This window comes from Melozone crissalis, unplaced genomic scaffold (genome assembly GCF_028551555.1).
Source record: "Melozone crissalis strain CALT ecotype California unplaced genomic scaffold, PUWL_Pcris_2 ptg000023l_1, whole genome shotgun sequence".
Lineage (NCBI taxonomy): Eukaryota > Metazoa > Chordata > Aves > Passeriformes > Passerellidae > Melozone > Melozone crissalis.
Window position 1 is genome coordinate 31,696,774 of NW_026535801.1, and position 25,294 is coordinate 31,722,067.

Below are 25,294 nucleotides of genomic sequence, written 5' to 3' on the forward strand. Positions count from 1 at the left end.
GAGCTTTCTGTAATACTGAAAATCTTATTTTTTAACTTGTTTATTTAATCTCAAAATACATAGTTCCTGGTCAGCCTGTGCCTTTGGCAATAAAACAGGGAGATCTATTCTTTTCTATTGCATTTATCCACAAAATTACGAGTTTCTGGTGTTTTCCAGACTTACCTTTGGGAAATGACAAGTGGAGTAGAAGAAATACCAGCTGGGATCCTTAATAAAGAACACATCATCTTTGGCAATATTCAGGAGATATATGACTTCCACAACAAGTAGGTTTTCTTAGCAGTTCTGGTAATGTTTAGGCACTTGTGCATCTCTGTGGTGTCTGCAGAGAGCCCCTACAGTACAGTGCACACCTGAGTGTAAAGTAATTAATTTTGCAAAATAGTTTTTGATTTCTGTTTTGTTTCTTTTACAAAAATGAGTTGGAACATAGTTCAAAACTTCACCTTCAGCTGATTAACAATGTTAAAGTCATGTTATACCAATGCTTTACAGTCTGATGCATGCTTTCCATCTCATAGCACAAGATTTAGTCTGGACACTTGCCTGTCAAAAATATGATCTTGGAAAACACAGTGGAGAAAGTGGAATTGTTGGCATGAGCTGGGTTGATAAGTAGCTTTCTGCCACTTCTTGGAGACTTTCTGTATTTAGTCTGTAACTAACAGTACTCCATCTCATTATGATAAGACTGTGTACCAGATCAGCTTACAGGGCATTGTTTCCATGGTATAATGTGAATGCAGCAACAGTTATAAACTTAACATTTAGGGGTGCTGGGTCCAACAAGTTTAGTTTGAATTCCAAACCTGTCTTCAGGTTACACTTCAAAAGAAATCAGAGAATCCTTCCTTGTTTGAGTTCTGGGACATTTCAAGTGCTTCATTCAGATATATGCACCCAGTCAGATAAATCACATAAATACAGCCAGATAAATCACATAAATTCAGTCAGATAAATCACATAAATAAGGCCCAGCAGACCATGCCATATGCATGCTTTTGTGCCAGTAGCTTCACAGCACATCAGGACAGCAGCCTGATTGCCTTCCCACCTGCCCTTTCTCTGTGGTGCTATATTTTAGTTGTGGTGACCCTGGCTGATGCCATCTGATTGCCCTCCTCTTTCAGTTTCCACTGTTCCAGCTCCATCCCTCCAGCCCTCAGTCATGTCCCACAGCTTCTCACTGCTGTCATTTCTCTTTCTCTGACCCCTCCTCCTGCAGCCTGCTGCTTCTACGTAATCTTTTTTTCCTCTAAAACTTCTTCCTAGCAACGCTAAAATAAATTTCCCCCGTCCCCTCCACTAGTGTCCTCCACAGCCTCCTGCTTTGGCTGGTGATGTTAAGGCATCCTCCAGCCTGATTCAGAATCCATGTCCAAGGGAGGGCAGCAAAGCTGGTGAATGGTCCAGAAAACATGTTCTAGGAGAACATAGAACATGTTCTAGCTGAAGAAACTGTTTCATATTCTTCTTTCCACCCAGGCATTGTACAGGGCTCTATCTGCAAACAAGTGTTGCTTGTTGTCCAAGCTGTTCAGAGAGAGCTGATTTTAAAAATCTGTATTTTGAAAGTTTACTACTTACCTATGAAATGCTGAGCTTGTTTAAGTTGTTGTCCTTTGTCCATTGTGCTGAGCTGGGTGTTGGGAACCTGGCAGCTTTGGGCTTCCCTTGTTGCTCTTTGTGTGAACCACTGCACAAGAACCCTTTGAAGATCTGTGTTCAGATGGAACAGTCCTGAGCACACTGACTCCCTGCTAGGGATTGCCTCTTTTTCCTTTCTGGTGGAGTTAGGCATGACTAACAGAAAACAAAGCACATCTTGGCAAGGGACATTCTTCCTACTGGCTGGACACTTGGGTAGTCTCATAATCAAGATACAAGTATTGATCATTAGCACTGATTAACTCATTGGTTATCCTGCATCTCCTGGGTATTTGACTGGAACTAATTATATTGGTGTCTTCTTTTTTCAGCATTTTTCTAAAGGAGCTGGAGAAATATGAACAACTGCCTGAGGATGTGGGCCACTGCTTTGTCACCTGGGTAATGAGGCTGCTGCTTCTCATTATTTATTCAAATTAATTCCTGCAGTACACATGGGAACAAGCTGGGAATAGGTGCAAGGGCTATGTCCCCAGTGATAAATGAGATTAGGAGCTAGTCTGGAACTAAAACTGCTTTGTCCTTCACCTGCCCAGGGTGAAAGTTTCCACCCTTCTCCTCAGCAATAGTGTGAAGGTTTTCCAGAGCCTCTCTCCTTGTCCTGTACTGACCACACAGCTTTTATTTACCTCTGCTGGCTTCTGTTTAGCACAACTTCATCAAACCAAACCTGGTTTTATGTGACATTCATTTCCCTGTGAAAGGCCCTGGGAGGACAGACATTTAAAATCTTAATATAGCTTCCTTAAAGAATTTTAGTCATGCCATGAGAACTCCACAAAGGCATGAAGAATATTTTATCAACTTTTTTCCTCCAGAAATTAGTGTCAAATTTCTGAGCCACTGTGCTCACTCATTCCATTATGCAATGCCAGGATAATTTCCAACAGGACTTTGAAATCTTGGTGCAAAGAGTCTTTGTGAGTGTAGGAGGCTCTGGGAATTGGCTACAGTAATTTATCTGTATGAAAGCTGTTCTCATTTCAAAATATTTGCCAGTCAAGTCAGCCATCTTTGTGATTTTTCTGATTGCTTTATTCATATATCAAAGCTAGGAATTAGTATTTTAAGAGTAAAGATGGAATATTTTAACTTATCCAAAAAAAATTAGTATATTTAGATGATTTCAGATGGGTTTTTAATTTAAAAACATGTCACAACTCTTGATGAAATGGACTCAGAAATATTGTTTACAAAGAACAGGTTGCCTGTTTAGGAAAGATGAATGCATTTATGTATCATTCTCTGCAAAATCTTCCTGGTACTTTAAGGTACTTACTGCATCATCTCAACAAAGGTACATGTCCAGAGCTGTGTGTGTGGTTATAGATGTACATACAAAGCTGCCTGCACAATTGCAGGATCCTGTTGTTTAGATATCTGGGGAAAAAAAATACAATAGCAATAAAAGGAAAACATCCTCCTCTTTTATTTGCCTCCCTCTTCCTGAGACCAGAGTACATTAATAAGAGGTGGGAGTGCACAGATGCTTTTAATTTCTGCTTACAAGTAAACAAATTAGGAAATAAAATGTAAAGTAACATAAAATTTAAGCCATTGAAGTTTGAACCAAAGTAGGAAAGGCAAGTCTGGGCCAAGTGTCACAAATTTCAAGTAAAAAATGTTGGCTTGTGCCAGTTTAGACTATGTGAGTCACTTGCCACATTTCTAGACTGCCTTTATCTTCAAGTAGGTGATGGAGTCAACACTTCATTACTGAGTTTTGAGACCCTCAAACTCTTGAGTAACATTAATAGAGCTGTTAGAAGTTATTTTACAGCTGCATTAAAATTTTAGGCCTTTCCTCTGTGATATTTGTTAAAGAAAGCCTCCCACAGCCCTCAGAACTGCTCAAATAAGGTATGAACCTTAAAGTCTTCTGCTCTTAATTTACAGTTCCTGTGCTGCTTGGTGGCAGAGTGGGGATGGTGGTGGTGGTGGGTGTGTGAGAGAAAGTTGTCACCTGTATTTATCCTGGTGTGCCTCAATAAAAACCCGTGGGAGCAGAGAAATAGCTTATCTTGCTTTTCCCTTGATGTTTGTTTTCACAGGCAGATAAATTTCAGATGTATGTCACCTACTGCAAAAACAAGCCTGACTCCAGCCAGCTCATCCTGGAACATGCAGGGACTTTCTTTGATGTAAGCAGCATTGCTGTTTTCCTTCCACATACCTGGTGCAGCTCTGTGCTTTTTTACACTGGAGCTATGGGTTCCTTTCTGTGCCTTGGCATTTGGGTTTTTCATTCCACTGCAAATATCACGTGCTGTGAGAACTGATGGGCTGTGGTGTGGTGTGTGGTGAGGTGTGGAGACGCATTCCTATGAGAACCTTGGGGCATTTTTCAGAACTAATCCTTTCTAAAGATCTGGTTTAGATGTAATCTCTGTTTCTGGGTTAGTGATAAAATAAAATCTCAGATTTCATTATATATTATGACCTGAAATCCCTAACCTAAAACAAACTCCTAGCCTCCTGTTCTGCAAATTCTACCCAGCCTATTCCACATTTATTTCATTTTGCTAATAAGGAAATACATTGATTCCAATTATACTATTTCTCATACAAGTGCTACAGCCAGTGATAAATATTTTTAGGCTCCAATTCCAATTTTGTAGGCTGAGAAAAAATCAAGTTTTTGAGTACCTTTAAACCAAGCTCTTCCTCTTATTTAACCTCATCCATGCTTGTCTGCTACCTTACAGCTTTTTTACCATGCTTTTCTGCTACCTTATAGCTTTAATTAGTCATCTTTCAAAAAAAAATTTAATAAAAGAAAGAAGTGCTAAGACCTCTCTTCCAAAGTTTTGGAAGTGCAGATGCAACAGATCAGCAGGATCCAAGCTGTGCTGGAGTTGGCAGCTGACAGAAATCAGCTCCTCTGGAGTTTGTACATGCCAATAGTTACAGCATTTCAGTCTCTCTCGACAATGAAAGGTCTCACAGGAGCCACAGGAAAAGGGATGAACACCTTTTTCTCTTGCCTTGTTACCGAAAGGTCTGAAAGTCGAGCGGAGCTGGAAGGGGTTTTCCAGGAGGTGGCGCTTGAGCCTGTGGAATGGTTTATAAATGGTGTATACAATGGTTTATACTGGTCGGCTGTCTGCACAGGTTAAAAGCTTTTCCACTGCAGCTCTCTGCATGGGCTGGAAAGCTGCCTGACATTGCTCAGCAGTGAATATTCATGTGCCAGCAGCTGCTGTTTTACCGGGGGAAGGTGTTTGCCTTCCGTGGGTGCTGGGCCATCCCCCAGTAATGCCTGTGCAAAAAGAGAAAGCTGACTCTCCCCCCAAAAATCCTCAAGGAGGCACTCAGTGTGAGTGACTGAGGTAATGCAAAGTACCTGGGGATCCTTCTTACCTTGATCTTGGAGTGTCAGCAGTTCAGGGGCAGGACAGCCTGGCACAAGGAATACAGAGAAAACAATTGGTTCTTTTTTTCCAGGCAGAACCTGGAATTTCCCAAAACCTGATGATGAGAGTGAATTATCTAGAATAACACCCCTTAGCAAGAAGCCTGCTTGAAAATAACAAGTGTTCTTCAAATTTCATAAGCTTTCATAGAAAACCACCTCTGAGATAAAAACAAGCAGTCCAGTAATTTTTTTGAACCCTTCAAGGCCATGGAAAACTTGCAGCTACAGGGCTCGCTGTAAGGGTTAACTGATTAGGAGAGGGAGCAAAGACAGAAGACATACCTCACTTGAAACCATGAAGAGAATTCTGAGCAATGCTGAGAGCTGGGCTGTTCTCAGGATGCAAGTGAAGCCATGTATGTAGAGAGAAGCAATGTATTTTATGGAACCAGTTGAGACAGGTGGAAAACAATGCACAAACTCTCAACTGTGAAACGTGCCCAGTTTATCCTACAGCATTGCTCTAATAAAGCATAAAAGTTACCATCTTCCCTCCCTACAGATGGTGCTTTGCTTATAAAATTCAGAAGGTGTTGGTATGGTTGTATTAGCTGGAAATGGCACAGGGAATGAGAATAGTGTATTTATTCTGACTTAATTGCAGTACACTTCTTAATTTCACTCTTTCCATTTTTGTGTCTATCTTGTTCATCATTACTTAAAACTGTGTTCTTTATTCAGTAGTTTGAAAGATAAATTATACTTGCCATGTTTAGCAAATTTTAGTATTTGTAATACCATATATTTCAGGCTAGCAAGGTGTATTTTTGATTACCAACATATGTTAGCTGTCAACTTCAATTGATAGAATCAGCATGTTATTGAAGTAATCAGGTTGATTTTAGTGTCTTTAGTTAAGCAAGTTTTGATCTTTGGGACAGAGTTTGGTTAAGGCATGTACATGCTTCTGCTGTTTGGAATACTATTTTGCTTTGAATCTTGGAAAAGATCTGGTTTTATATTCAAGAAGCCACAGGGCACTTTTGATTTGCATGACCAGCATGGAACAAGGTAAAGCTCAGTTACTTTGGGAGCATTGCAGAGCATGGTGTTTCGCATGAATGAAGGTTCTTGGACAGTTTCTCTGCTGAGCCAGAATGTCCCTTAGGAAATGAGCAGAGGCACAAACAGGATCTTACTCCAACACTTCAGGGATCAGAGGGAGGAGCTGCAGGGAGAATGTCCCTTCCCAACACTTGGCAAATGTCACTGCCCTAATCAGCTGTGTGTCTGCACAGCCTGACCAGGGAGCATCCTGGCAGGGCAAGGAGTGCCCAAAGGGGAGGAATCTTGCTGAGAGCATGCCCTGCTGTTCAGAGAGCTGGGGGGAAGGAGCAGGGCTAATTTTGTTACTTGGATCCTACAAAAACAAGGGTGCTTTGCCAGCTTCAGGAAGTTCACAGACGTGGCCGAGGTCTTGCTGGCTCCTGCAGTTGTGAATTGAGTCTCAGCCATGTGCTCTGCAGGCACAGTTCCTCTGTGAAGTCAGCTATGACTCAGCTTCATGCAAACTCCATTAACCCCCAAACACAGCCCCTTCCCTTTTGGGTGTTTTTCATGGCACCAGAGCTATTTAAAAAAAAAAAAAAAACAAAACAACCAAACAAGCAAAAACTTTTCTAGTAAAAGAAACCAAACCAACAAACCAAAAATCTGTTGGCACATTGCATGAAAAGTGGATGTTTTTGCATCCCAGTATTAAGATGAACACTGGAGCTAAAAAGAAGCAATAACCTCCCCAGTACTCAGCAGAAAAACAGATTGTATAAAAAAGGAAAATCTCTGTTCTTGGAAGCTCTTCTCCCTTCACCTTCCATAACTTCTTCACTTTACAGTCTCAAATTTACAATTCAATAGCTGGAGAAAAGTCCCATTCCCCTTTTCCGTTTGCTTCTTTAGGAATCAAGGATTTCCTGGTGGCCAGGAACAACGCAAGGCATGTCCAGGGCCTGGCAGAGACAGAAGGGTTTCCAATCTGTTCTATTTCAGCAGAGAACCCACCCCTTTAGGACATGAGTTTGGAGTCTTTTAGATGGCTAAATATGTTCATTAGGATCCTATAGGACTTTCAGGAGCTCCTAACTCTCCCTGGGACAGTTGTGGGGAGGCACCTGGGCCCTTTGCAGCCCTCAGCAGGTCTGTGATGTCTCCAGACATTTGTGAGCACATTACCGTGATCAGCCAAGACATTTTGGCTGAGGTTCAGGTGCTGAAACAGTCATGTTGGAGGTATCATGAGGGGATATCTCTCCTGGCCCCCAGGTGCCACCTCAGAGCAGAGCAGGTCTGTCAGCACTGTGTCAGACCTGTTATTCCCATGTGGGTATTTCAGCTACCCCAGGGCTCTCAAATGGGACTCAATGCCTATGTTTAGACAGCTAAATTACACCCTACTCATGCAATTTAATTTAATGTCACTTCATTTTAATTGAATGTTAAGATTCTGCTTTCAGCCTTTATAGCTAGGGGAAACCAGATGACATGACAGGTAAGTCATACTTAAATCAGGGCCTGTTTACTCAGCAGAGCTTTAGCTTGACTTGCAGAGGGACTCTGCAGTTTAAGTGGCCTTAGGGGGACTCTGCTGTTTATTGTCTCACTGAAACCACATTTATGTAATGTGAGCTTAAAGAGGGTTAAAAATCTAAACATAGAATACAGGGATGCAGCACTTAATTTAGTTATGGGTGGTTCTGTCTGGCAGGGGTTAACAGTTTTCCATGGCTGACTGCTGTTTCTATCCCTTCTAGGAAATCCAGCAAAGACATGGGCTGGCCAACTCCATCTCTTCTTATTTAATCAAGCCTGTCCAGAGGATCACAAAATACCAACTCCTGCTGAAGGTACCTCAGTGAGCTGCACAGAGCAGCTCATGCAGAGCAAGTTCACAGGTCTATGAGTTACCTTCTCCTTAAGGGAGATGCTTCATGGCCTGCAAGCAAAGTCCCCAGAAATCTTCCAAGGGCACAATCTCCCTTGAGAGCACCTTGTTTTATCTTTATAGCTGTTCCTATTTGACCCCCCAATATTTGTGAGCATCCACAGGGGGGTTTGCTGCAGTTGAGCTTTCTCCTTGTCTCTGAAGCAGCTTGCAGGGACCAGGTGGCACAGCTGGGTGTGAGGGCAGCACGTGGATCAGAGTTTGCTCATGGGTCTGCTTTGCTCCTTAGGAACTGCTGACCTGCTGTGAGGAGGGCAAAGGGGAGCTCAAGGATGGTCTGGAAGTGATGCTCAGTGTCCCAAAGAAGGCCAACGATGCAATGCACGTCAGCATGCTGGAAGGTGGGCAGGGACTGCTGGGAAATGAAGTTTGTTGGTAACTTGCGGTGGAAATTAATAGAGGTTGACTGTAGCAATACCGTTATTTCATGATAATTTTTAGGTACCTTCTGGCTCCTTTCTGATATTTCTCCAAAAGTCTTGAAATAATAAAGCTGGATAGGAAATTTGGGGGGGAGGGAAGGTATTGATCTGTATCTTTTGTGTGTACATATATATATACACACACATATATGTGTACATATGTGTGTGTATGCATATACATATGCAATGTATGTGTATCTATATATATTTAGCTAAAGCATTCCTTCTCCATTAAACAAAAAGAATTGTGAAGCAATATCAGTTTAGCTGCTGACAGCTGTAAAAATTATTGGATGAAAACATTTCATAATACTGTTTCAACATTTCAAAAGTTCTGGTTTTCTGAGACAAAACAGCTTGTGTTTAAAAATGTTAGCATAGTTATGCCAACGATTTTTTTAAAAAGCACTAAAAAAATATTTTAAAACTACAGGGAAAAAAAGTTTGATTGGCACAAAGTGAAGTCTTTTATTGGCTTATTATTGTGTGCAGTATTTCTGAAATGTAAAAATTTTATTCTGGACTGAGATGCTTTATTGCGTCTCACGCGTTTTCTTGGCCTTGGAAAATAAAATTTCCACCCTGGCTTGAGGAAAACCAAGAAACAAGCAGAATACTAAAACAAGTGAAAAAAAAACTAGTGCCAGTAGCTGGGCAGTTCAATAAGCTCAGGTGATTAAAATTGCAGGAGGGCAAACTGAATTTGTAATGAAGTGCATAGGATTTCTTGCAATGCAGTTCTGTGTACAGTAACCATCATTGAAACCTTCATAATATTATTTTTGAGTAACTATTACAAGACTTCAGCAGCAGCCTCATTTAGCACATATGATGTACTTGACCTCCAGTGAAGTAATTACATTACTGCAGTAGGAAAAAAAATAGAAAAATATTATCACTGGGGCAAAGACCCTTTTATTTCAAGTCTTGACTTTGGTGTTTCTGTGAATTGCTTTTCTCAATAATAAATACAAGTGATTGTATTTTGTGGCTTTAGGGTTTGATGAGAACCTTGATGTCCAGGGAGAGCTGATTCTTCAGGATTCTTTCCAAGTGTGGGATCCCAAGTCTCTCATTCGGAAAGGCCGTGAGAGGCATTTGTTTCTCTTTGAAATCTCTTTGGTGTTTAGCAAAGAGATCAAAGATTCTTCAGGACACACAAAATATGTTTACAAGAACAAGTTACTGGTAGGTGTGGCACAAATAAAATATTCTGGGTGTTGTGTTTCTTGTAGGTAGAAGGGGTGTTTTGGAGGCTCATGTGTCCCCTGCTGGGTTGGGGATACTTTTGCCCCTGAAGGGCTGGCCCTGAGTCCTGCAGGACTCACCTGGAAGTCAGCCTGCAGTGAGTCTGGAGAGGTCTAAGGTAGTGAGATGTGAAGGGTGGGGGGAAATGCAAGCAGGATCACTCCAGCCATTCACTTCCCTGCCACCCCAGAGCTTTTCTGTTCCTTTCATCTGTGTATAGCAAACAGAGATAAGATCCTGTTCCCCTACCCAACCCAGCCTCCCCACTTCTTCCTACAAGTCCAAAGTTTTCTGGACTCATGAAGCTTCATATATATGAAATCTTTCATCATCTCTCCTCCACACTAGACCTCAGAACTGGGAGTGACTGAACACGTTGAAGGAGATCCCTGCAAATTTGCTTTGTGGTCTGGACGAACACCATCCTCAGACAATAAAACAGTGCTGAAAGTAAGTCTTCTCTGTTTGTTTTCTTTGCCTTTAGCACTTCTAGTTCAGGCCTTGGGAGCTCTGAATGAAAGGTCAGTTTCTTCCCTCCTCGTATTCACATGGCTTCCTCATCTGCCTGTGGGGTCATGCCTGCAGCAGGAGCAGCTGAGCTCTAAGGCCTCAGTAGCACCTGGGACAGTCCTGCAGCCTTGCTGGAATTGCATCTCCTCTGGCAGCCTGGGTGGAGCAGCTGCTCACTGACACAGGGCAGGTCTCAGGGTGCTTGGCTGGGAGGTGTGATTCTCTTAGTCCTTGGCCACTGGGCTTATCAACAACCAACCCCTTGCACACACCTCCAGAGCTGACAGCCTGTTCCGTCAAGTGAGTCTCTGCTGAAGAATCCATGTTGTAGTTGTTTTGTCTAAGGAATTCCCAGCTGTGCACTGATAGCCAGTTTCCCCTCTGCAGAGCATGCTGTATTGCTAGCATTAAATGGATTTATCCAGAACTTAGCTGCTTTGCTGTTGCTTGCCAAGTAGGTCTGGTCAGAGTGCTCTCAGTTCCCTGGGGTTACCAGCGACTCCAGCAGCTGCTGCAGTGCAGCAGAGAGGACTAACAGTTAATCGTGACATTCATCAGCTGGCCATGTCTCCTCTGCACAGGAGGTGAGAACATGATAAAGTCTCTGTCTTTCTGCCTTGTGAAACTTTAGGCGTCCAGCATTGAAACGAAACAAGAATGGATCAAAAATATCCGGGAAGTTATTCAAGAAAGGATCATTCATCTGAAAGGAGCTCTGAAAGAGCCCATTCAGCTCCCCAAGACACCAGCAAAGCAGAGAAACAACAGCAGAAGGTAACTTCAGTCATTCCCCACAACAAGAAATCACTAGTGTGTTCCCAATCCACAGCAATGTGGTGTCTGTGGACTTTTTACTGGTTTTTACTGTAGTCAAAGCCATTTTCATTGTCTCTGCTTTTTTTATGTTGTCTTGGCAAAAGTAGCTAGAAATGTTTTTTATGATACATGTACAAAGAGCTTTCATTTTATGCTCCAAAGTATAGAGAAAACCAGTAAAAATTCTTCAGAGTCCAAGGTTATAGTTCTTTCCTAAAGTAGATTTTACTTCTTCATATTTGAGTAAAACCAGATTTTTTTCCATATTTGGCACGTCTAATTGTTTGGCAATCAAAATCATAGTTGATCCTAACAATATATTGAAGAATACATAGTGAATAATCTGCATTTCATCATCTAATACAAACTTGTTTCAGCCTGTCAAGTAATATTAAATATTTTTTGGCAATTTTTTCAATCCTGGATCAAATAGAAATCATAGATAATGAATTGTTTTTCTGTTGTGGCATTCCCAAAGGCCACCTGTAATTTGAGCATCTTCATTTCCTCATTAAATTTTATCCCTCTTTTACTTCAGGCTGTGTCACAGACACATCAAAGCATAAATAAGCAAGTCACCCAGGAGACCTGTAGCAAAGCAGAGATCCAGACATTTCCTCTAAGAACATGCTCCTGTACAAAAGTTTTCTTGTACAGAATGGAGAAATATTTTTTCTTTGTCCCTAAGTATATAATTTGTATTATTTAAGCATTTACTTTGAAAGACCAATAAACATTTAAGATAATTTTATCTGTACAGCCAAAGGTAAGAAAATGTGTTAGGCAGCCTCAGTAAGGTAAATGGGTAGAGCTTTATACTGTCTTTATCTATATTTGAATAGCATCTTTATGGCTTAGTACTAAATTCCTCAAAAAATTTAAACAAATGTTGGGATTATGTGTAAATCCAAACCCCATGGCTGAGGGTGACATCATTCCAAATTGCAAGAGCTCTATAGCATCATGGGCTGCCTCAGAGGGGTAATTTTAGCACAATCCAGCTCTGTCCTGCTGACTCAGCACTTCCAACTCCACCTCTCACGTTCTGCTCACTGGTGGTGTGTTAAGGAATGTCATTAATTCCCAATCACCTCTCTTGCAGAGATGGAATAGATGATGCAGACAGCCAAGGGGATGGCAGCAGTCAACCTGACACCATTTCCATTGCCTCCAGGACATCACAGAACACAGTGGACAGTGATAAGGTAGGACTGAAACGGGGAAATACCTGGCAGGTAATTGTCCCCAGAAGAATGTAAGTGAAAATAGAATAGAAGGCAAAAGAAGGCAACCTGTCATCTGCTGAGTGAGCTGAAACTGGTATTCCCCTTCACTAGGTTATTAAAACCCAGTCTGTTTCTGTGTGCTTGTCAGTACTGCTCTTCTACACAGTAACATCTCTGTCACTGCCTCTGTTTGTGGTTAATGCACAGAGGTTCAATTGGCTCTGAAGGAAGAGCCCAGAGCAACCTTTTCTTGCCTAGTAAATCTTGTCCTGTGAGATCCAGCTTGTGAAGGAGCAAACAGCTGCTTATGTTACATATTTCCCTCTGAGCTGAAGGCAGTTGTTTGTTGGAGGGAATGCAGGTACTTAGACAGCAATTAATGCAGCAACAGTGGGATCCTGGCTGCTATCTTGAGAGCCTGGGAGACCTCCCATTTGCAGAGACTGTGATTGTGGACCCCTCTCCTCACAGACATATGCTGGAGCATATGGATGGCCCTGAGACATGCTGGGTTCTGTTGGAATGCTGCACGCTGTCAGCACTTACACACTTGTCATTTTACTTGTCAGACAATCTGAGTCCAGAACCCCAGCTCCACTAGGATGTCTCACTTGAATTTGTCACCCTGACACCTCCAGCTGTGCCCTTCCACTGAATTAGCAGTTGATTGTAGGAGAAAATGGGCAGTTAATAATTACCTTAGCTACACTGATGGGATTTGTTATATCCCCTGAGAGAATGCCCATATTCTCTTCACACATTGTTTTGGAATCACATGTAACTTGAAAAAAGCTGAATTCTCCCACGCCTTTATGGATTTACGTATTTGTCAGGGCTTTCATTATGCTGCCACTCAGACAAGGTCGAAGGGTGTCTTCACAAAATCAAAGTCCAAGCTTTGGTTGTAAATTTCACAGGTAAGGTTTAGTACTGACAGTTTTTAAAGCTGGACTCAGAAATATAATTCCAAATAAATTATCATCTGTTGCATTTATCTTGAATGCATGTCCCCATGATTTAACTTTTTTGTCCAGTAATGTGCATTAGTAAAGTATTAAGCCTCACAATCCAAAGACCACTGTAATGTATGCAAATACTTTGCCCGATGTTTGAGAAGTCTTCAATCCACATGGACCTGTCTTACTTTCTGTGTTTTTCACATTTATCATTCCTGCTAAAAGGCCCTGACTTAGTACAGTACTTGAGCTCGTGCTTTATTTTAAGCCCTCACCTAAGCTTTGCTCATTCCCCAGCCCGTTGTGTTGGTTGCATGAATTCTGACCACGTCCAGGTAAGATGCTCCGTGTTGCATGCTGCAGCTGCATACAAGGGCCATGGTGCCAACACAGGCTGTGTACCCTGAAAGACAGCCCAGCATGGCAGGAGTTGGTTTAAGGATGCAAGACTGGAAACATTGATAGGAATTTCTATCCAGAACCTTGTTTGAACTGAACAGCAAATGTGTATGAGATAAACTGAGTAAAGATCATGCAGGGAAAAAAGTTATTACCACTGGGGAAAGGGTTGTGTCATGTTTTTAACTTTTTTTCACTTGCTAACTTAAGGCTGTGTGGTTTTGTGTGCTGTTGTACATTTAATGAATAGAATTGGAGTGTACAGCTAAGGCTAAAGGTTGCTTGTATGTGCTTTGTTGAACCTGAGGTAGCAGTGTATCATCCTTAACTAGAGAGGCAGCTCCTGCTGAACAGTTTCCTTATTGTCTCTGATCCTAATGCCAGAATACTGTAGAGAATTCAGCTCCTAGAGTGCTGCATTATCATATCTTTGCTCCAAGGAGAATGAACTCCCTACATCTCTTTATAGTTCTCATTTTTTCTGCACAATATTACCAGATTAGTGGCAGATGAAGCTGAGCTGCCTTGCCTCCTGCTGAACTGGCAGAGTCACACTCGTGTTCACTCAGACATTGTGCTCACCTGCTGGCCCCTGCTGTGCAGGGACTGTCCTGTCAGCAGATCCAAAGCTCTGAAAGGACTCCTAATGGTGACATTTTACCGCATGGGATTTTTTCCTTCAGTGTGTAGTTGAGATTTTCTTCTAGAAGGGTCAGAATGAAATGAGATTGGCCTGGGAGGTTTTATATTCTCACATAGTTATCAGCACTGGAAGGCAGGACCATATCATGCTCTCCAGGTACGTTTTCTTGGCAGAGCTGACAGTTCATGGCACACACTGTAGCATACATGCTATAGTTAACTCCTGTGGGGCTGGTGGCAGCTCCAGTGGGTGCAGAGTTCAGCAATCAGGGGTTTCCCTGCCTATTTAACTCCAGCATAGTCAGCAGACTTATTCCCATGAGTTTAGTTTCAAGACTAGAAGCTTTTTGCAGCTGTAGCCTCCATGGGTGACTTCTCTATGTGCCCCAGTGAGCTCTCCATCCAGAGGAGACAAAGGAAAGAGCTCCTACCTTTAGAAACTCTGGCTGTTCACAGCAGCCTTATCTGCAAACCCATGCCAAGAGCTTTGCAGTGCCAGCAGCGTGCCAGGATGGCAGCAGATTCATCCTGCCTTGGGACCATCTATGTATTAACTCCATGCCAGAAGCAATTCTCAAGTAACATGTAGGAGATCATATTACTCTCTGAAGCCAAAAGAATTCAAAGATTTAGCTGACACGCTTTGTCCTTTCCCTAAACCTTGCTATTATGCCTGAGGATTGCCTAACACTTAGTTGAATGCTCAAACAAGAATGTCGAACAACATTTTAGAGAAAGAAAATGACAACTTCTCAAAGATTCTCAATTTCAAGTAGCACTTCTGCTTAACAACACTCCTCATGCCTCAAGTCACATGTATTTCTTTCAACTTATTTGTGCGTCAACTCCTCCTGAGTTGTAAGTAGCAATTTCTGTTTTCTCTCACCATGGCACAGCCCTGGAGCTAAGCTTTACTTTTGCATTTCAAACTCCTAAATAGACAAAAAGGGTTTTTTGTTGTTAAGTGGGAATGAAATAGCCTTACTGTAAACTAAGCAAGGATTTTTTTCTCTCAAGACATGTGAATGTGACCACAACATTTATCAAGGGGAACCTTTGGTGGAGATGATGGAGCACTTTGACTGGGGACTGAGTCCTGGTTCTGCTCTGTCACTCACATGTTGGATGGCATCACAAAGTACATTTGATGGCACATTACCCTTTCCTTTTTTCCCTTGTTTGGATGAGGAATTTGCAGGGGGACACACAAATTCATGTAAACATTACATTTATACTTTAATTACAGCATTGTCCTCCACTGTCCCAGCACATGATGCAGGGCTGAATTCCGACCTATTTTTGTAACCTTTATGGTGGCAAACTCTGCTTTGAAAACACTCAGTTATGTGCCTGACCCCAGAAGTATTATTAAGCCTTTAAGTATTCAGACTTTCCTGACTGCAGGCAGGGGTCAGGTGATTATATATAAAGACTCTCCTGATGGAAGAAAAAAATAAAATAATGTCCTGGTCTGTTTAAATATCCAATTAAGTAGCTTCTTAAATCTGGATATGAGTATTTAATATCTTTACTTTCCTTGGGCTTTTCTCTGTCAAAAATATGTAAATCAATTATCTGTAGGCTCAAACATTTCATTTTCATTAAATACTATGTAGTAGAAACACAGACTTCAAGTAAGTTCTGCACCTTTGTAAAATGAAAGAAGGAGAGAACATATAAAATGTTTATTTTTCCATTTGCAATCCATTACTACTTCTATATGCAATCTATAATCTAAAATACCTCATACACAGGAAAATAATTATTTGAATAGTCATTTGGATTGTGTAAGTTTTATATAAAAGGGGGGAAATGGGTTGATGACCCAGACTCAGGGCTAAAGAATCAATAAATAATGAATACTATTACAGTAATTGCAATTCCCATTGAACATCCAGGTCAGGTCCTAGGTAACCCACTACACAAAACTTCTTCATCCTTTTCCAAAAGGCAAAGGAGACAGCTTTTGTTCTATACAGTAAGCCCTCTTCAGCTTGCTATCTAAAATCCTCTCCTTAGAGAGAAATCCTTGCCCTATTCACAGCAGACAGGATTTCAGTCTTTATATTTGGATTCAAAGCAGTGGGGAATTGCATAAAGGAAATGTTACATGCAGGGCATTCTCATTTGTTAAGCCCATTGAGCTGCTGGCTTGTGAAACAGCTGTTTCTGGTGATACTGATCCAGCTTCCAATGGCCTCCTTTTTGTTGGCTTTTGCAGAATACTGAGGAGAGCAGTTCTCATTTCCTTCTGTTGTTTTTGGATGTGGAAAAAGGCTCTGAAATGTGAACTGAAAACGTTTTACTCTCTAAAAATAAATCCACATTATACACTTTTATCTTTTCCATTAGATACTATACTCAGCTCATCTTTCAGTAGCCATGAGACTGAGATCTTGACCTCTTCCACATTGGTGGCATTATATAAAATCTGGGAATAATCACTCTTCTAATTGAAGGTAATTTGTACAAGAGGGGAGATTTTAGAATTAAGGCTTATTAGAACAAGTCACTTAGGGGCAAATTCTCTTTTCTTGAGAAGCTTCTAATCAAGGTAGAACAGTTTTTTGTTGCTGAAACGGGAAGCGCTCACTCGCTGCCCCTGAGCTCTGTGTTGAATCACGTGCAGGGGACACATTTCTACTGCACTGCTGGGGGAATGTCCAGGGACAGGGGCTGTTGGCCCCCAGGAGTGCTTATGTATGGCCAAAACACGTGGCACCATGGCCTGGAGTCTGTGCAGCCCCTGAGCAGTGGGACTGACCTGAACAGCAAACACCTGCCCGTGGTCCGTGGGTGCTGTGTGTTGCAGCTGGTGGGAGGGAAGCTGGAAGGTGCAATGGAAACTCTGTGGCAGAGCCCAGGGAGAGCAGGATCAGGGGAATATGGAGTGGGTGGTGAAGCAGGGACTCAAATACAGAATCAGGAGTATTTAGAAGTCTTCCTGTTTTCTGGAGCACTGTGATTGGTGCCATCAATTTATCTGCCAGGCATTGACCTGAAGAGGTTTCTTGCTCCCACCAAGATATTTTACTCTCAGTAAATTGGATTAAACAACTGTGAGTTTCTAAAGAGCAAAGGAAGGGATTGATTTGGTCTCATTTTTGTAAGCACTGTTGTGGTTATTGTGCCACTGTCCCAGCAGAATATGTCAGAATTCAGTGTACTGTCTGGAGTGCTGCTTCCTTGCAGGGACTGGTGATTTATGGGACCACAACTAAAACTAAATTTATGTAACAGAAAATGACTGCTGACTGTTAAGTGAATTTTTCCTGTGAAGGTATGATAAAGAGGAGTGAATTATGGCTCCAGAGGATGTATTTCTATTGCTTGGATGCTGCCTAGCATTAGAGCAGTTCTCACACTGAGTTCCTACTGCCCTCACCTGTGGAAAAGAGAAAACATGATAGTGATCAAAGGAAAATCTGACATAAAACATTTTGGCACTTTAATTAGCCTTTTTGAGGACTCACTAACTATAGGTGGTTGACTCTTTTGAAGATACTGTCAGGTAGTAGCAAAATGTTTATCTTACCAGGAAATAAATTGTTCAGCCAGGAGCTGACATCTCTCTGTCTCTCTAATGATAATTTCTTAACATTTCCTTAGGCTTTGGGAGGCTGCCTATCAGTTCTGCCTCAGAATCTTGGTTAGGACCCCTGTAAATTCAGCTCTTCTCTGAGAAAAATATACAAATGTATGTATCTTTTTTTCACTGTGAATGGTTCCCTGAAACTGAAGTCATTGAAGTGACATTTGGAGCTGATAAAATGAGACTGGTTTATCTCTGCTGGCAATGCCTGATTTGGCATGAACTTGCTTTTGTAATCGTTGATGTTCAGTAATATTATTGTGACGCTTTTCTTTTTCTTCTCTCTTTCCTAAGTATAAGTAAGGACTTTGCCTTTGCTTCCTGTATTTCTTATCAGGAATGCAGCAGTGCCAACATCATGAAATGTTCCAGCTTTTGATTTGCAGAGCTCTACTTGTCTCTCTAAATTTGATGCTTTTCAGTCTTTTGGAAAATTAACTTGAGGCTCTTGGAGTGAAATATAACACACTCAAACAGGCAAGGTATAAAGTACGTTTTTAGATTTCCAAATGAAGGAAATCTGAAGTGCTACATGTACTCTGAATTGTGCAAACTTTCATGGGCACTGACAGAAAACTCTGAAGCTCAGAGGGATCCAAATAATTATAACCATTAATTGTAGTAACAATGTTGGGCCTGTGCTCTACCTTGGTATAACCTGATCTCTGCTTTGGGGACTTGGCTGATAGGTCTCACAGTGCCTTTATTTGTCTGTACACGGCACTGTGGCTTGGAGCTGTACAGGAATTGACCCACCTGCCATCTGCAGCCAGAGCAGCTCTTAGTGCTTTATAATGCATGTAGCATGGAATCTCCAGCTCAGGTATTAATACTGGCTCTGCCTACAGCACAGATCTCCCAGGACAATTCTGGGGCCTTTGGCACTTTTTTTCCCTGTGAACTTTGAAAAAAGGGACTTTGGTCTTCCCTGGATTGGAATCAGATTTCAAAACAATCAAAAAAGTAACTCTTACCAACTTTGATTTTCAGCCAGGTTCCATCCTGGCTTGAGTTACATGTTATCTGTCTTTTCTGGCATCCAGTTCTAAATGTACCAGGGAGGTGATCAGGAGATTTACCTCTGAAAAGAGCTCTGTCAGGGGTGCAGGTGCTGCTGAGTGTAAGGACATTTGCTTTCTGTTGCCAGCCAGTACTTGTGGGTGGAGGCAGCACTAGGCACAGGCTGTCTTGTTTCACAGAACCTTCTTGGAAAAGGTTCTTTTGGAAAACAAAATAAACCATGATCAGCTGCTCTTAAAATATAACACTTGTTGGAAGCACTTTCAAACTTCATAGTGATTATTCAGGGGACTTTAGAGAAAGTCCTATTCACGTAGTGAAGCCTTGTTCATCTTCTCTTGTACTGTGTGGCTGGACAATTTCCCACACACCTACCAAGGGGTTGATGACAATGGATGAATTTCCCCAAGGCCTTTTTTTTTATCTAGTAGTTGAATTTTACCAAGAAATTTCCCAGAGATTTGAGTGTTTCACACTGTGAAAATAACAGCAAAGCCAAAACATCTGTAGTGCCCATGGAAATAGCAATCACGTTGTTCTTTGGGTAATATTTCCAGGAAATAGCTTCATAAAAGGCAGGCATGAAATTTGCCATGCATTTTAAGTATTTCAGCTGGGATTTCTCAAAGTGCTATTGAAGTTTAGTGGGATCTCTGTGCTCAAAATTCTTGGACACAATTCTTTCCCCAAAGGAAAGCGATTCCTGTGGTGGTCAGTGCAGGGTCACTGCTAAGCACCCACAAGTTTATTTCCAGGCCTGTGCAAGAAACAGCAGATATTTTCTTAACACCTCTCCAAAGTTTGGTTGTTTTTTTACTGCAAATATGAATCCAAATTCAGTGGGGTGATCAGATGTTGAGAACAGATTCAACTGCAACTCCCTGAAAGTGATGTCCTACAGAAAGGGGTTCTTCAAAGATGTCTTTTCAGCATTTTCCTCCATGCAGAACTTGCAGTTACATCCAGGGCAGGTAGAATATGCTCCAATTCTTTTATAGAGTGTGTAGTTTTGTAAATTTTCATTTCTTTTGCTATCCATTTCATAAAGAACATTTGCTATTGACTTAAATAAATAATGCTTTTGCATTTAGGACATAACAATCAGCATTCAGAATGCTTTCAGTCTTATTCTTAGGTCTTCTAAACCTAATGCATCCTTTGGTGGAATATAAGTAAATCAGTAACACTTGAAAATATAAGTCCCATTATGATAAAACAAGTGTATACAACTCCTTCAAACTGAAGGTCTCCTGAGAACACTGTAGATATAAACATCAACACCTTCCTGTTGAAGGCATTTAAATGTAATTTCTGTGGTAACCCACTTGATCTCTCCTTTCTGTTCCTGCCAGCAGTGTGAAAATCAGGTTCTATACTGATGGACACATACCCCAGAGAGGTGCAAGGCACACAGTCAGAGTTTGTATAATAATATAATCTTAGTTCATATGATGAGTATGCTAAATCCACTGCAAATATCATATTTCTCAATCACAAGGCACTTCTGAAGCACATGTGAATCTGCTTAGGCAGGATGGCTGTAATTTTAAAATGTACAGAATAAGGTGCAGAGTGCTGGCCTTTAAAAGATGGTTGGAAACTCAGCTGTGGACAACACTATGGTCTTACATGACTGGAAATAAGCTCCATATCAATAAATCTATATTACTAACCAAACAACAAAAAAAGATATTTTGATGCCTGCTGTGAAGGAAGAGGATGTTTAAGTTAGGGGGATGTTTAAGTGAATGAATTTGATACAATCAGACTATGAAGGAAGGAAGTACAGGAAAATCCCTGTTTTTATTTCAAAGGCATGGCCAATCTCAATTATTTTAAAACAGAAGGATTAAGATAAATTATTGATTTGCACAGAAGAATTAAAGGATATTCTGTTTTTCAGTTCTGCAGAGGCACCGGCTATTGTTTGACTTTTATAAATGTGCTGTGATTTTCAAAGAATCAGATGTCAAAGATTTGTTGCCAATTACCTTGCATTAGAAATTGAGTTGGATTTCAGGTGGGAGAGGAGTTTCTATCTCTGAACTGGTCTTTGACTGGGGAAAAGTTCAAATTGATTCATGTTAGTCAAAATTAGAATTTTTTCCCAGCAAAAATGGTTAAACAAAAGCATATGTATTTGAAGAGATGAAGTGATTGAGTGCCTTCCTCCTCTACATCCACTAATGTAAGTCATTAAAGGCCATTTCCTATTATTGCTTATCAAAACTAACACTGTGTTCCTTCCCTTTCTCCTCGTGAGCCATTCCTTTTCACCTTTGTCCTTACCCCTTGTGCACAGCAGAGGATGCCAGTCCTGAAGTGACACTGCTGAGGTGATTCCTCACCTCGGGCTGTCACAGACTGACCTGCACCCTCATCTCTAACAGGGATACACAGCACCTGCCCAGACCCCCTTCCCAAAAATAAATAAACATGAACTCAAACATTAACCAGCCTGCTCAGGACAAAAAATGGACACTCCTGCCTCAGCCTTGTCCTGGTGTTCCAAATTAGTCTGTTGATTAAAGGAAAAAAATAGTTAATAAAAAGTGGATAGATTATGGGGTCCCATCCAAGCGAGGACACAAATAGAACAGGAATCGTCCGTCAGTGTTCTGGGGTTGTCTCTGTATCCGTTCTTGGGCCACTAGATCATCTAAAATACTTGGCATGGAAAGAAAGGAGAAAACAGTATTCAGAACTTGTTTTTAAAAAGGATATTTTTATTCTTTTTATTTAATTTCATCTCAAGTTTGACTTTCTACATTGCCATTAAGCAAGAAGTTGTTCCTCATCTAAATCTGATTGTTCTCCTCCTGTTCTTCAAAGAGCTTGAGTTCATGTTTATTTTTCCTGTGCTGTTGTTTTGAGCTGTTTCTGGGGTTTCATTCTTGTGGTTACGGTGTGTTTGTTTAATTTGGATGTACAATATAAAATATATCCCTCCGGAGGAACAATATGTTTTCTTTTTGGCATAGGGTTTTTTTCATTTTAGAATTCATAATTCGTGTGTGGTTAATGCTTACTAGAGATGCCAGGTTTGTTCAAGAAACTTAGAAAACCTTGGAACAAGATGGTTCCAGCTATAAAGGGCACATAGGGATAACACAGAGTAACTGTCTAGAAATGAAGAAAAGTTTAAGTGAGATCAGAACTTATTGTTAGGAACTGACCTTTGAGTAACACTAAACTTGATTGATCAAGGACATTAGAGGACACTGGACATCATTCAAGTTTGAAGTTTATATTAGCAAGAGGTTTGATATTGGAAAAAAAACTGTGTGTGAAGGTAGAGGACTAAAGGAAACAGTTCCAAATTCCTTTTTTCTTCATATCAAGGCAACCAAGTCAGGAAAATACAGTTCACAAACAATACTTATAGGAACACCTTTAATTCAGTCATGTAGCAGCTGTTAGGTGGGTGTTCAGAAATTCTGCTGAAGGGTCTCTGCTTTCATTAAGTGTATATCTGCAGCAGCACCCATTGCCACCTTGCCTCACCTCTGAGTGATGTTAGTGTGTGCTGGTGGCCTTATCCAGATTTGGCTGACTCTTGGGGTGCTGAATTCATCCTTTCCTGGGGAGCCATCAAGACTGTGTGTCTCCAGAGCTCATCAGTTCTTGAGACAATCTCACAGCCTACCATCTCAGCTCATACTTCTCTTCTGTTCACCTTGCTGTCTGCTGGTAAATGTTTCTCCATCCAAATATGTAGATAAAACTTTATAAAACTCATTGATGCATTCTCCTGTGGCATGGCCCTCGCACAAGGTGGAATGCCTGATTATGGGCAAGAGGGAGCAGCCAGATAGTGAGATAACTGATTTTAACTCTTAACCTTAGTCTTTGTGTGTTGCCTGGTTGAGAACAGCTGTGACCATGAAGTATCAGAAGCACACAGGTGCTGGACTGGGAGGCAACAGAAGGAGGCATGGGACATGGAGGGCAAGCCACAGGGAAGCACAGAGCTGGCAAAGTAGCTGAGGGAGGGGAAAGCTTTCCTGAGAACTGGGATGTTCCATGTGAGGGGACTGGAGAAAGTGATCACACCACTCAATAAATCATTATTTTGTCTTCTCTTTCTCCTTAAGTCCCAGTATGGGATTCTTTTTTTTCTCACCTCTAGGTCAAGTAGCCAGGAAAAGGATTTGAGTTACGGGAAGGGCTATTCTGGTTTCTTCTGCTTGTCCACAAACTCACGGCCTTTTCAGTGATCTGGGGCAGTATTTGTTCTCCAGCCAAGTATTTTTGCTGCAGGCTGCCCCAGGAGGCACCTCCCTGCCTTGGACTCAGCATTCTCCCCACCTTGTAAGCCACATGCATGCCTTGCTACTGGCAGCTAACAGAAGGGAGAGAGGCATCCAAAGCTTTCCCCAAGCCTCTGTGCCCAGGATCCAAGTGCTGTGGTTGTCCAGATAACTTTATTTTCCTGTTTGTGTCTTGCAATAATTTAAAACCCACTAACAATCCAAATCAAACTCTCCTTTCTCAAATGTGTGCAGGCAAGGAGCAGAGGCGTGTGAAACATGGCACAACTCCACAAGCCCTTTTCTGCCTGGGTTAATTTTCCCTGACACTACAGCATCACTTCCTGACTGTGGTTGCAAATAAACAATTATTGAAAGCACAAGGCTGGACCACACATGCGTGTTTTCCACTGGCATGGAGAAAAGCTGTGTGTTGATTGCAGATTATTTATTTTCATGAGTCAGTTTTTATGTCTTTAGGGCACCATCTCTCGAGGTGCTGATCCTTCTCAGCTTGCAGGAAGAATTAAGCGTGGGAGCCAGCTGTGCCCCACAGGTCCTGGGCCTCAGCTGGCATTATTACTAGAAGTTCTCTAGTGTTGATATTTACTGCATGATCCTGAGCAGTCAACAGGAAAGGACAGCAGGGGTCTACCCAGCAGAAGGAGCACTTAGCCAAGCCATGTGATTTTCCTTTAACACTCAACTCATTAAACCATCAGTTAGAAGTGTGACATTTATATAGAGAAAAGAAAGGAAATTGAAATGCACAGAGAGAAACTTCAGCCTTCTGGCTTGTTGCAGATAATGCAGTGAGAGCTGATTTTTGTATGAATTTAACTGTTTGTACTTAGAAGTGTAAGGGCCATGTTCTCTATCTATCACTACCTATAAAATGGCCAGAATGACATTCAGCTGACTGATCTTTGCCTTCACATCCTGGACACATCCTGGACAGTCTCCTACTGTGCAGGCTTCCAGTGTGAGCTGGGGCAGTTTAAAGGCTGATGGCCCCCAGAACCTCCCCAGCAGCAGATCCAGCCTGGCCCAGCTCTGTTCTGGCTTAAACAGCTGTGTCTGCAGGGACAGGCTGGGGACTGAGGTTCTTGAATGGCTTTTGTTGCAATGGCTGACCAGACTATGGCAGCATCCCCATGCCTCTGCCTCTCAGATATAACAGAGGTGTAAACCAAGCCTCCAGGGGTTGTTTTTGCAGGTTGTTTTTTGAAATCTCAGAGGTTTCAGATTCTTTTTTAGCTTCTGGCCTCAGTGCAGTTATTTTGCAGAAACTCGTTCCAACTCTGAAGTTCTGCTGCCCTCCCTGGAAACTGAACCTTTGGTACCTTTTTACCTTTATGAAACCTCTCTCCTTCAGACTTCTGGGAGAGAAATTTGAGGGCTGAGAAAGGACTTTAAAACCAACCCTTTCTCAGGCTCATCGAGTTCCTGCCTTGTGACCTTCTCTTTGTGTGATGCCCATGTGTTATTTATGAGCACTTGGCTGCTCGTTTCCACCAAAAAAAAAAAATTGTTGAGGCCGAAGTGCAATTAGTTATGTGGCACTACAAAGGGATGGTGAGTGCTGTTGTACTGGGTTAGGCAGCTGCTCAGGTCAGAGATGCAAGGCACAAAAGGTAAGTCTTTTGAAGAAATGCGAAGGAAACAGGGTGATACATAAATGAGTTTAATTTCAAGTCAAGGAAAGCACTTCACTGTTCACCAGGTAAATATCTGGCTCTAGGCCTCTCATAGATCCACATCACATCCAGCCTTTCAGGATCAGCTGCTCAGGGTTTTGTTTCACTAGGAGCAGGATTTGCCTCCAGCCTTGGAACAAATCACTTTCCCTGTGAGGGGGGAGATAAAAGAATAAGATATTTAAGTAAGAGCTGGGCTGAAGCGGATGTCTTTTAAACAAATATACAACTTATTTTCCATCTGCTGGTTCCCAAGTCCTTGCTTGCTGTGAGAGACAAAGAGCAGCACTGCTGCATTTCAGGAGAACCATGATGTGCTCCCCAGGTACAGATCTGAAAGGTGGCACTTGCATCCACAAACCTGGCTTTTTTTGCTGATAAGGGCAATACAGTAACTGCTGAAATTGATCCTAATGAATGAGACCATTTGTCTGCTTTTCTTAATGTTATAACTGATTAATTCCCCAAAGAACTCTTCTGGGCATCCCA

General features: G+C 41.7%; 1 protein-coding gene across 8 annotated transcripts in view; it reads left to right on the forward strand.

The window, feature by feature from the left end:
• KALRN (kalirin RhoGEF kinase) overlaps positions 1-25,294 on the forward strand; it is a 459,777-nt gene that overhangs the window by 322,632 nt on the left and 111,851 nt on the right. For all 8 annotated transcript variants that reach the window (XM_054277949.1, XM_054277952.1, XM_054277950.1 and 5 more), the window contains exons 25-33: positions 160-269; positions 1,983-2,052; positions 3,723-3,812; positions 7,837-7,929; positions 8,257-8,368; positions 9,447-9,637; positions 10,046-10,147; positions 10,839-10,981; positions 12,126-12,228. In XM_054277949.1, the coding sequence (XP_054133924.1) occupies positions 160-269; positions 1,983-2,052; positions 3,723-3,812; positions 7,837-7,929; positions 8,257-8,368; positions 9,447-9,637; positions 10,046-10,147; positions 10,839-10,981; positions 12,126-12,228 (1,014 nt within the window). The remainder of the gene's footprint in view (positions 1-159; positions 270-1,982; positions 2,053-3,722; positions 3,813-7,836; positions 7,930-8,256; positions 8,369-9,446; positions 9,638-10,045; positions 10,148-10,838; positions 10,982-12,125; positions 12,229-25,294) is intronic.